Source organism: Fusarium solani (assembly GCF_023522795.1).
Source record: "Fusarium solani strain SB1 chromosome Unknown bctg00000009, whole genome shotgun sequence".
NCBI lineage: Eukaryota > Fungi > Ascomycota > Sordariomycetes > Hypocreales > Nectriaceae > Fusarium > Fusarium solani.
This window is the reverse complement of record NW_027072144.1, coordinates 1,196,069-1,208,504: the sequence shown is the minus strand read 5'-3', so window position 1 is coordinate 1,208,504 and position 12,436 is coordinate 1,196,069. Positions and strand designations below refer to the sequence as shown.

The 12,436-nt window shown below is 48.6% G+C and overlaps 4 protein-coding genes across 4 annotated transcripts; 2 read left to right on the top strand and 2 right to left on the bottom strand.

Moving 5' to 3' along the window:
• Positions 1–586: 586 nt before the first annotated feature.
• Positions 587–2,318, top strand: MRS44_013446 (uncharacterized protein; the record flags this gene model as incomplete). The annotated part of the gene is made up of 3 exons (XM_065616919.1): positions 587–752; positions 818–2,167; positions 2,230–2,318. 3 exons carry the CDS (start codon positions 587–589, stop codon positions 2,316–2,318), a joined length of 1,605 nt encoding a protein of 534 aa, XP_065472991.1.
• Positions 2,319–4,339: 2,021 nt separating this feature from the next.
• On the bottom strand, positions 4,340–6,142 carry MRS44_013445 (uncharacterized protein; the record flags this gene model as incomplete). Its single annotated transcript, XM_065616918.1, has 4 exons — positions 4,340–4,451; positions 4,505–4,757; positions 4,813–5,843; positions 5,916–6,142. The coding sequence occupies 4 exons, from the start codon at positions 6,140–6,142 to the stop codon at positions 4,340–4,342; spliced, it is 1,623 nt and encodes a 540-aa protein (XP_065472990.1).
• A 733-nt stretch (positions 6,143–6,875) lies between these two features.
• MRS44_013444 (uncharacterized protein) lies at positions 6,876–7,815 on the top strand (the record flags this gene model as incomplete). The annotated part of the gene is made up of 2 exons (XM_065616917.1): positions 6,876–7,506; positions 7,625–7,815. The coding sequence occupies 2 exons, from the start codon at positions 6,876–6,878 to the stop codon at positions 7,813–7,815; spliced, it is 822 nt and encodes a 273-aa protein (XP_065472989.1).
• Positions 7,816–8,030: 215 nt separating this feature from the next.
• Positions 8,031–12,425, bottom strand: MRS44_013443 (uncharacterized protein; the record flags this gene model as incomplete). Its single annotated transcript, XM_065616916.1, has 3 exons — positions 8,031–9,533; positions 9,629–9,664; positions 9,705–12,425. The coding sequence occupies 3 exons, from the start codon at positions 12,423–12,425 to the stop codon at positions 8,031–8,033; spliced, it is 4,260 nt and encodes a 1,419-aa protein (XP_065472988.1).
• Positions 12,426–12,436: the final 11 nt, after the last annotated feature.

Below are 12,436 nucleotides of genomic sequence, written 5' to 3'. Positions count from 1 at the left end.
GACTAGAACGGAAAAGATTTCAGAGTTCGCATGGAGTATTCGATCGTCATATCTTATGTCCAATCGCGTCTCTCCGGTTATTTCTTCGCCTTTACTATCCCGCGCTAACTCGTCCTTAGGTACATCTAGGCAACCAATCAATGGAGCATATCACTCGGTTAAATCTTGCCCTCTGAACTTGTAAAAATATTTCCTAATCAAGGATAGGCTGTCACATGACATGCGTATACCAGATCAGGGAAAGGGAGCCTACACTTTACCTATTAGGCATTCATTTATTTCACCAGTGAGAACTTCTACACTTGGAAAAGCGCTAAGGACAGGTTAAGGTTCTATTAGGCATTCACGCATTTACTGCTGAATGTAACGGGAACGTCCAGAGTGCTGGACCCAAGGGTGGGGTCGATGGCGGTTTCCTCAAGCGGAAATCGATTCCGCTGGTGACCCCACCTAAACCCCGTACATATTTAATTCCATGTGACGCATATTCTCTGGCATCTCAAATCCCACCGTTCTCGCAGAGTCAAGTTTCAGCGTGCTCTCAATCACAATCCTAGACCTTCAGCACAATTGGACTCAGGCCAACATGTCGGACCCCATCGTTATTCATAATCCCATCATATCAGGGTTTTACCCTGACCCATCGTGCATCCGAGTGGGGGATACGTTTTATATGGTTAACTCAAGTTTTCAGGTCTTTCCAGGGTTACCTATTCACCGGTCTACCGATTTGGTACACTGGGAGCTCATAGGTACGGCACGCCGGTTCTGATATGATAGATTAAGCTTAGCCATTGCTGATGCATTACGATTCTAGGCCATGCTATTTGCCGCCCGAGACAACTAGATCTCACCTTCGCAAGGACTATCATTATCAATGCACCCCGCCGCGAGATATACACAGCCGGCCTCTACGCCCCAACTATACGCCACCATGGGAACAAGTTTTACATTGTTTGCACCAATTTGAGGGGTAGTCAGCAGCCAAATGGACACTCAGTACCACAAAACTTCATAATCACTTGCGAGGACCTGACAGATCCAAGCTCTTTCAGCGATCCCATCTACTTTGACTTCCATGGAATCGATCCCAGCCTATTTTTTGATGATGACGGCAAGGCTTACGTGCAGGGTAGCTATATTATCGACTACGACAAGCACCCTGCGACAGTGATTAAACAGGCTCAGATAAATCCCAATACCGGAGCCTATGAATCGGAATTGGAAGACATCTGGACCGGCGCCGGGGGCAAATGCCCAGAAGGTCCCCATCTATACAAGAAGGATGGGTCTTACTGGCTTCTGATAGCAGAGGGAGGCACCCATCGAGGCCACAGAATTACTATGGCTCGATCTGACCATGTTTGGGGTCCATACGAGTCGTTCGAGCGCAATCCTGTCCTCATCTCTCAAAGCGATAACCATATTATCCAATGTGTAGGCCATGGCGAGTTGTTTGAGGATGCCTATGGACGCTGGTGGTGTTGTATGTTGGCTCGCCGAGAATACGGACCCTCCTATCCTCTGGGACGAGAGACCTTTTTGACTTCTGTTTCCTGGCCGAAGGGCGAGTTTCCGACAATCACTCCTGTTGAGCTTCTTCAGGTTGTCGGCACTGATCTTCACGCACAGAACACCCAGGCGATTCTTGGCAACACTCTGCCCTCTGCACGGCTGGTTACTTTGCAGTCGCCACACACTCTGTTCTTGAGAACGCCAAGTCTCAAGAACTACAACTTCAATTCAAAACCACCGAGGTTCGACTTGAGGCCTACAGATGTGCCATTGACTGCCGCTGAATACAGCCCTACCTTCGTCGGACAGCGCCAGATGAACCTCCACTCTGAAGCTCGTGTCGTGGTTGATCTAGGTTCTTTGCCTCAGCAAGGGCACTGCGGACTTTCTCTTTACAAGGATACACATCGACATGCTTCACTGGACATCAATTCAGACAAGCTATTAAGCCTTGCTATAGTCCACGGCAAACAACCATTCCAATACCTCCACTCTAGATCCGTATCGGGCGCCAACTTGATCAAGCTGATCATCCGCTCAAGTATCCTTCAATATACTTTTTCCTACGACCTTCTCCAAGATGGAAAATGGTTAGGGGAAGCAACCATCGGAGAGGTTGGGGCCTCTGATATGAGCGGGGATGACTTTACGGGTAAGTTTAGCACAAAATCTCGCTTCTACGCGAGTGAAAAGCCGGGTTCTGACCTTTGTTAGGTACTCTGTACGGAATTTACGCCAGTGGCATGGGTGAGGTTGTGTCTTTCGGTGATTTCTCCATCACAGAGCCTATCCGCAGTGGATAGAAATTCTTCGTCACAGGGAAAGCTTTGTCGGGCAAAAGTTAAGCAAGGCTCTATCTAACGATGGGCTAGGTTACTCCATAGAACAACTGATTCTAAATAATATAGTCATATAATGGCTCTCGTAAAGTTTTGCGCGTGGCTTCATTCTCTAACTACGCGAAGCCGATAGGCCGGAATGACGGTTGTAGCGCTGACATGGCACCTTGTGTCCTTTTACTGGGCATCAAGAAGCAGCGGAGGTCTTCCACTGGAGTCGGTTTACGTAAGGAACCTTCATTGTGAACAGGCTAAGAGGAAGCTAACAGTGTACAGCAGAAGTATTTCAGCTAAACTCTGACCGAGGTGAACATTTGGTAAGTTACTGGGTAATTAATTTAGTGGGGAATAGCGAATGGAATTACTAGGGTGGGAAAGGAATCCTAACCCAATAGTTAGCCCACCGAGAGCACATACGTGGTTAAATTTACCAATTTTGCTAGAAGAACTGAGAGTTCCCGCTTAACTTCAGGATCAAGATTATAGTTTGAAGTTCTAGGATTTGGGTTCAAAGTCCTAGATGGGATCACTCAAAGATATAAGCCCCCAAAGGGCCGTATATCTCGATGATACCGGTAATAACTAGGCCAAGAATAATTAAAATTACTACAATAGGAATAATAACAAATTTTATCAAGTGCACTCAGCATTCCTGCGCAATCCAACATCAACTTTGGGTTCGGCAAAGTCGAAGACGTCCAAAATTCCCTACTAATACTGTATCGACTCAAAAGGTTGAGGATTTCTTGTAGGTCTATATACCCCTATTCCATTATTTCTAATTGGCTCAGAAGCCATCCGCAAGTACTTAAGAGCTGCACTTCAGTTGTGTGAACCCCATAGTTTTGACATCTTATCCAACCAGATTAGATTTTCAAGGATCATGTGACCCAGAGGGAATCTACAACCTTTTGAGTCGATACGGTAGCCTTAATGATCGTATGGAAAGGCTGCCAGCGCTGCCTCCAATTACTACAATTGGCGCGACTGGGGGGTTGGAAATGGCAACTGTGCCATATTTAAGGCTAAATGAGTGTTAACGGTGTCTTCGCTCGTCTCCTTGTCGGACCCCATTGCCGGCCAACCGAGGAGCTGATTTGATGCGGGGTTCGGGGTGGATCAAACTGGAAGCTTCGGGTTGCGACACGTCCACTCGCCACTGATCAAGGATCATGAGCCTGAAATCAGCTACTACCAAACTATCAGGCGGCTACAGACCATGGACTATTAGTGAGGTGAATGGAGAGGGCCGTGGGATTAGGACTAACAGTGCCGTTAGCATTATCGCTTAACCCATCAACCAGTTTATCTACCCGTTACCTTATGATAGCAGTGACATAGCGGAGAATTCCTAGCCCTTTGGCAAGCCGGGCTGTCCACGTTGACTGAGAACTAACTGGCTAACTTAGTAATGGAATTCATTCATTAGCACGAGACAAGCCTTTACCTTTGTTCAGCGATCCGAAAACCCCTGAATTCGCTCTTGTCCAAGACACGCCCAGGTACGCCGGCAAATTATGCATCCTGAACCATCCAAGAAAGGCCAGCAAAATTCAAGGAGTGGCTGCCACTGGTGTGGGAGTTGAGCAAGGGCCTGACCTGTAACAGGTATTTAGTAATTATCTGGCGCCAGTGCATAACCCTGAACATGGTGTTCCAGGATCACTCTATCGCAGCTTGCCAGGTTGGCAGCCATATCGTGCGTCTTTACACCAATCACCAGATCATTTAGTGTACGCAAGTTACTCTCGCAAAATCGATCACTAGCACCACCTATCTACTTAATCTGCCCACATCATTATCATAGCCCCTTGTTGCCTCTGCTGCTACATTGGGGTAGCCTAAATTGAAGAAAGTAGCCACCTAGCTAGCTCATATGACGAGTAATGAATATTACCGAGTACCAAGTAGGTTTCCTGGTATGTTGGCATCCAAAATGACTTCGGCCCTATTTAATAACGATCTCCCGGCGATAGACCCTACCTCTAGGACTCCATCTTAAGGTCAGCAATTCGTTGGGTGGCGGTGACTGTCTTATGGAAACGCCAGGGTTTGATCTTGCGTTCGAAGAGTTCGTCGAGTTCGGCAGCGGAACGGCTTGATGGCAACGTCAGCATCAATTGACGAAATGGAATGCACAGTAATCATACCTAGAAGTCTCAGGGATCAAGAACCACATGGCGATAGTGAAAGGGAGGCCAAGACCAACAAAGAACCAGCTAGTCTTGAGGCCCCAGTTCCACTGGTTTGCGTTAAGCATGTATGGAATTAGGACCCCCATAATAACACCAACAACACAAGTAGATGCGGCGGCGAAACCGGCAGTGTGGTGTCTGAGTCGCTGAGATGAGATCTCACCAATGAAACCCCACCCAGTGGAGGCATTGGCCATCAGGCCAATATCTGCACATCCAGTGTTAGCTTCAATACTGCGTTATTTGGGTCGGGGTGTCCTTACTCCAGAAACAAGCAAAGAGAACAAGGAGGATATTAGTTGCCCGTACCTGTGGTACGACACCAAGAATACCAACAGCCACATTGCAAAACCAGCAAAGAGTTGTGCCGCAGCAAGCCATCCATCGACGACCCGTAGCATCAGCCAGGTATATTATTGCCAGACAAGCGGCAATATTAATACCGGAAGTGATGCAGACAACCTTGAATGGATCTTTGATACCCGCTTGTTGGAAGAAGTAACTCGCGTAGCCCAGGAACAACCCGAGACCGATGAACTGCTGGGCCATCAGAGCCCAGCAGGATATCAACGTTCGCAGGCCGTTATTGCCCTTGAAGATCGCGTACCAAGTCTCGTTTCGCTGCTCGGCGGCCACTTCACGCTCATGCCCCACAGTCAGAACCAAGATGTGGTACTGGTGATCCACGTCGAAGTCCTTGACACCTCTATAAAGGTAGCGGAGTGACTTCTTAGCCTCCTCAGTCTTACCACGCGTAACGCACCAAGCGGGGGATTCAGGGGTAATGAGGTAGATAATGAGCATCAACCCAACCTGAGACCATTGTGTATAGATAGCGGTCAGGTAGTCGTTTGGGTCGCGTTCCGACATAACCTGGAGAGCGACAGGCGCGAAAAACTGGCCGATCATCCACCAAAGGCTGTAGCACATTAGGAAGGCGCCTCGAGCACGAGTGGGGGCGACTTCAGAAATGTAGGTCGGAATGGTAGATTGCATGCAACCAACGCCGATACCGCCAAAGAGCTTTGCCACGAGCCAAACCCGCCACTCTTGAGCGACACATTCGATCATGACGCTGATAGCGAGAATGAACCAGTAGTAATACATGGCGGGCTTCCTCCCGAATCTGGCCGATAAGAATGGCAGAGTAGTCATTCCAACGATCTGACCGACAGATCCAATCGAGCCCCAGGCGCTCAGGATAGAGGAGGCAAGCACAACTTCGCCTTTAGCGTTATGCTGTGTTCCAAACTTTTCGACAAACCCAGGGTTAGCGATGAGATTTCCAATCAACCTATAATATCCAGCGTTAGGATCAGAAAACGAAGGAATCGGCCCTATAGGTTTGAATAGGTGCTATACGAACGCAATTTGATATCCATCCGTAGCAGCACTGAAGGAGACGAGGAAGCAGAGAAGACAGTTCATTTTGAACGTTTTGATAGTTTCCCACACGCTCAAGGACTCAAATCCAGTAAGTCCTTGACCCTTGGCGGCAGCGTCAGAAGCAATATCGTTCGGCGCCTGGGCAGCTTCGTTGGCGGTCTCTCGATGGTCGACCACATCGGTAGGCAGCTTTTGGTCTGCAGCCATGGTGTAGCGATGTATTATAGAGTGTGGAAGGCCGAGGTAGGTGTACCAGAATTTCTATATCAAGGATAATTTGATGAGTATTCAATATGATTCCGAGGAGATGGTTCATGGCGAGTAGCGGGTGAGGAGATATTTATGCCCCTCCGCCAAACTGAAAATATCGGCCTAGGCGCTAGCCTATTGGATTGCAGTCAAAAAACACCCCGAACAGGTCCCGGTTAGGGTTAAAAGTTATGCGTCTTTGGGCTATCCATACTACGAGCCCCTGATATTTTAGAACCCTACTAGTAAACTTGCCATTTTTGTACGCCCGACCCACCTAAACCTGGGTTTAGGTGTCCGTGCGCCCCCTCCCCTCTCTAAACCTCTAAGCCTCTATCTCTCCTCCACCTTTCTCATTCGTTCTCCCTGACTCCCATCTATACTCCTTTGGTCACTTCTTGACCACATCTAATTCTTGACTAGCAGCCCAGAAGTCTCCCGTCTCCCGTCTCCGTCTTCCTTTCTTTTGATTGGTCACGTTCCCCACCCCCTGCACCTTAACCCTCCCATTCGATATAACAACCCGAGCCCTCATCTCTTCCCACCTGTTGCTTCGTACCCTTTTACAATTCCACATCCCACATCAAATAAAATAATAACAAACAATAAATCCCAATAATAATAATAATCCTCCATCAGTCAGCATCATATCATCAACATCATCAATCATCATCAATCATCATCACAAACAATGATCAAAATTGGTCGCCGTCTACCTCCCAAATCCAACCCCGATCCCCGGCCCTCCAAACGGCTGAAAACTACCCCTACCTACCCTTCCCATGAACCCCGTCTATCCACCTCTCCCTCCCTACTTCCCGTCGCCGACGATACCCCATCATCGCCATCTAAGCCCGCCAAGTCACCAAAGCCTCCTCCACCTTCCTTCACCGAGGTCGATTCCCTGAGGAAACAGGCAGAGCCCTACCGCCTCGCCGTCGCTGAGCTGCCCATCCATCTCCTCCATTCCGCCTGGTCTCGTGGCAACAACAGGCCCCTCGACCGCAATCATGTCGCCCATCTTTGTCGCTCTTTCCAGAATGGCGGCCTCGCACGTCGAGCCGAGCAGCACTACGTCCAGGTCTCTTGTAGTGCTGCCGCCGTTCAAAAAATGATCGACGCCATCCCAGACGCTGACCAGAGCACTGCCCAAGACCGACGTCAGCATGTGCTATCGTTCAAAAACTGGGCCGACTTCAACGGCGACGAGAAACCTGAGCTCATGGCCGGCCAGCATCGCATCGAGGCTCTGAAAGACTACGTGAAACAGACGGATTCTGATTCGAGCGATTTATGGTGGATTTGCGAATTTTACGACAAAGGTGTGACCCCTCTCAATTACCCCTAATCCGCAGATCTTGTCTACCTGATATACTATTTATACATACATACATATATACATAACAAACAATAACAAACAATACTCATCCTTATACACAGATACTCTACCAGTCGAACTTGACATCAAGCTTCGTGTCAACCGTCGCGATCTCACCCTGCCCGATACACATGGTCAGATCTGGTTACAGCTCGTCTCCGCCTATGATCGGGATCCCACTCTATTTTCTGCCGAGAGAAATGTCAATAAGAAGGGTATCGAGAAATGTTGTTGTGTCACGCAGGGATGCTGAGTGCACTTGACAAAAGGTAGTTCTTGTTGTAGTGATTGTAATTATTCTTAGTTATGTTTTTATGATCTCAATGAGAGGCCCTTTGGGGCCTTATATCCTTGAGTGATTCCATCTAGGACTTTGAACCTTAATCGTAGGACTTCAAACTTTAATCCTGATCCTGAAGTTAAGGGGGAACTCTCAGTTCTTCCAACATGCCCCCATCCACCTTTGCTTCAGGGCGCAGAGCCATCGTGGACTTCAGTGCTCCAAAGGAGACGACCGCCTTCTTCAATCGGGCATGGACTAACTCGGATTGTTTCAAGGAAATGGCCGTGACTGACCGAGTCTAACGGCTTGGTAAGACCGTCCGCTATTTGCTCATGAATGCTGACGTATTGTACGTCGATGTTACCAGCTTCAACTTCTTCTCGGATATGGTGTTCGACCAATGGAATATGCTTCGTTCGTTGGTGAAGCTCGGGGTTTCTGCAAAGTTTCAGAGAACCCTGATTGTCGCCGTTCAGAAGAATTGGTATGTTGAGAGGGAGTTGTAATTCGGAGAAGAGGTTTCTGATCCAGACTAATTCTCTGGCGCATTGAGAAAGAGCAGTGTACTCGGCTTCAGTAGTCGAGAGAGCCACAGTCTCGTGTCTCTTGGCTCTCCAGGAGACTGTAGATTCTTCGAGTTGAACCAGCCAGCCGAAGGTCGATCTTCCAGTCGACTTGTCCCTCTTCCAGTCCGAATCAGCCCAGGCAACAACGTTCCAAGCAGTTTCTTTGGATTTCTTGACGCCCCCAAGCACCAGACCGTGCTTCCTTGTCTTCTGCAGATAGCGAAGCCCTCTCTTGGCAAGCCTTGAATGAACAGGTGAAGGGTTTGCCATGTATCTTGAAAGGACTGAAAGAAGAAAGGCGAGATCAGGCCTGGTCTGTGTCATTCCGTACATGAGAGAACCAGTCTTTGAATCGTAATCCTCCCGTTCGCTCAGGGAGGCGGAATCCGTGTCGTCTCGTGGTAGCAGTGTGGAGAGCACATTTCGCTCCATGGGAGTGTTGGCAGGTCGGCATGCCTCAAGGCCAAATTTCTCGAGGATTCTTGTAAAGTAGGCATCCTGGGAGAGGTAAATTAGTCGAGAGTTCCTGTCGCGGGTGATTCTTACGCCGAGGAAGTATTTGACAGGACCGAGATCAGTCATTGTGAAGATCTCTCCCAGGCGGGCTTTGTACCCTTGGATTGCTTCCTTATTGCTGCCCATGAGAAGAAAGTCATCCACGTATGTAATAATAACTACTCCTGTTTTAGGATTGTAGTATACGGCCGTGTCAGACATCATTTGTCTGAAGCCAAGGGATTCTAAGGCCTTCTTCAATTTCTTTTGCCATTGCCGAGGAGCCTGCTTGAGCCCATAAAGCGATTTGGTTAGCTTGCAGATTCTCTCTGTTGAGAAACCTGATGGGCGGTCTTCTGGGTGTTGATCGAAATATTCAAGTAGTCCTTCCGGCATCTCGATGAAGACTTCCTCGTCGAGGTCCCCTTCCAGGAAAGCCGTGGACACGTCCATTTGTTCGATCTCCCAGTCGAGACAGGCAGCAACGGTGAGGAGGATTCTCCATGTTGCTACTCTAGCAACAGAAGCAAAGGTCTGGTTATAGTCGAATCCAGGCTGTTGTTCAAAGCCTCTGACTACCAGCCGTGCCTTGAACTTGTCTAGGCCGCCATCCTCATTCTTCTTGACCTAGAACACCCACTTGACTGTGAGTGGCCTATGGTGAGCTTGGTTTCGGTCCAATATGCGCCAGGCTCCTTTCGTGAGGAGACTGCGCAGCTCACTGTGTATTGCTCTGAGCCAATGCTCCCTTTGTGGACCTTGAAGCGCTTCAGTCATTGTTTTGGGCTCAGTGATCACCTCTTTTCGGGGATCAGGCAGCTGAACTGATGTCTTTGATGTTGTCGTCTGTTCATGTTGAGGATTATGCACCCCAGCATGCTGAAGATTATTCACTTCAGATTGATATAAACTTGGAGTCTTAATTTGCTCCAGGACAGACTGTGGCCGACTTGAAATAGGAGCTCCGTTCGTGCGGATTATCGGCTCAACATCATGCTCAGTTTCGGTCAGAAGTTCTGTTTCTCCGACCTTCTCATAGAATGTGACTTGTGCAGAGCGGACCAATTGATGTCCCTTTCTGCGAGAGGGCACCCAGCAGGTGTATATCTGTGAACCTTCCATGCATAGGTAGATTCCAGTTTCTCCTCTTGGACCAAACTTGAATGATCTTAATCTTCGTTCTTGTGGTGTGTGAACCGTGACTTGTGAGCCACAGATTCGTTCTCCGGAGAGATTGGGCTTATTGTCCTGCTCCGGGAAAACCTCATTGAGAAAGCTCTCAAGAGGAGTCAGTCCGTCGACTGCCCTGGTGGCTGTTATATTTGTCTTGCGCACCATGTCTTCTAGGACTAATGGCCATAGTTCCATTGGGACTTGTTCTGATTCGATGGTTGTTCTGACTTTGTCAAAGATGATGCGATTTGATCGTTCAGCAACACCGTTGAATTCGGGAGTATGTGGCGTTGTCTTGATGATCCTTACTCCGTGTGAAGACTCGAGACGCTTGACGGGCGCTCCATAGAGTTCGGAGCCGCCATCCATCTGGATTGCATAAACTCGGATCCCATAGTGAGTCTGGAGCGTTGAGATGAGCTGGCTTAGAAGTTCTGAAGCCATGCCCTTTCTTGCAAACGTATAGGCCCATCTCATTCGGTGCCTGTCATCTGTGACAATCATTCCCCATTGCTGGCCGTTGATCCCTAGAGGGTTGACCTTGAAGGTGTCAACATGGAGGAATCCGGCCTTCTTGGCCCTTCTTCGCTTGTTTCGGGGAGACCATCTTAGGGCTTTCGAGACGTCGCAGGCAAGACAGTAGTTGAAGGGTTTGTGATTGTGGCGCTTATCGCAAAACATTCCTTTAGTGATCTTTGCAGTTTGAGATACCTGATATGGATTGATATGGCCGAGCCTTCGATGCCAAAGGTCGGTATTCAGGCACTGCGTTGACGAGATAGTGTAATTTTGAGGTTCTGGCTGGTGTCGGTGGACGGCATGTTCTGACAAAACAGTCTCTCTAGAGTTCACGTAGAGACCGTCGCCTCCAATGTATAGGTGGGCAACGAGGTCTCCCGTGGGATCATAGAGATCGTTGCCGTCTATCCAACCACCATTCTTGTAGAGCCTGAGTCCAGACATGACGTTGACTGGAAACTCAGGGATGAATAGAGTGTCTTTGAGGCTAATGGTGACTTCTTCTTGCCACTTGTTAACAAAGGTAACCTCGACTGTTCCTCTGCCAGATGGGAAAACCTTCCCACCACCGGTGATGAGGACTGTTCGTGCTGCAGATTGGAGTTCGCTGAAGAGACTCCGGTTGTTGCAAATGTGAACTGAAGAACCAGTGTCGAAGAGCCATTTCATATGTGCATTGACGTTGTCCAGTGAGGCTCTGCACGTCTCCATGGTTTCATTCGAGACTTCGTCTTCTAGGATCATGAATGACCTTTCGACCGTCATGTGGTTCGACTCCTTAAGATGAAGATTCTTGACGTCATCGTGTTGATTGTCGTATTCCATAAATTCCTTGGCGAGTCGGACGGCCCAGTCAGGTCGTTTGTCCTTGTGGGAGAACCAGCAATCATTTTCGTGGTGGCCCTTCTTTCTGCAGTTTGTGCAGATATGATCCTTATGCTTGTTGATCCGGTGACTGGCTTCTTGGCGAGTTGTATTGGGTTTGGAATTCTTGGAGTTGTCTTTGTGACGATTGCTAGCCTTGCGATTCCTTGCATTGGAGCCCTTCTTGCCAGTCTTCTTTCCGTGGACCCAGTATGCAGAGGCTGATCCAGGTCTGTCTTCCTCATCCGATGATCGGTTTTCGTCGATGAGATCTTGCTGCATTGATCGAATCGTAGGTGGATGCTCGGACCGAAGAAGAGCCCGTTGCCTAGCGGTCCAATCGGGGTACTCGTTCTCACAGGCAGCTAGATAAACCACCTTTTTGAGAGTATCTGAAATTGGCTCCTTCTGTTCGAGAAGTAGTTTGACGAGGCGCTCAAAGTCAACATTAAATTGCGGGATTGTCTCGTATGAGTTGGTCTTGATCCGGATGAACTGATACAATGTTGTTTGCAGAAGGACTGGACCGGTGCCGACGCAGTAGGCTTGGAGGATGTTGAACATCTCCTGAGGGTCTTCGATCCCAACCAGTTGGCTGAGAGCTTCTCCGGTACAGTTGCCTCTAATGGAGACGGCAGCTTTTGCTGCTCTGATCTTCTGATCCATGGTCCGTTGTTCTTCCGAAGGATAATCGCCGAAGACAGCATCTTCAAGGCCATTGATCCGAAGAATGGCCTTTTGAGCCGGCGAGTATTGCTCCCAGTTGGAAGGGCCTCCAAGTTTGAGCTCTTGAGGGAGAAAAAGAGTATTTTTGTCGGAACTAGCCATGGTGCTATCATAACTTGAAGGTAGAGCATGCTGTTGATCTGAAACACTCGATTGCGATGATTCAGATTCAGGCGATACTCTTATCGTGTTATGACGTGTTCGCATGGTAAATCGTGGAACTTGCCGTGAAGGCATCTTGGGAGGAA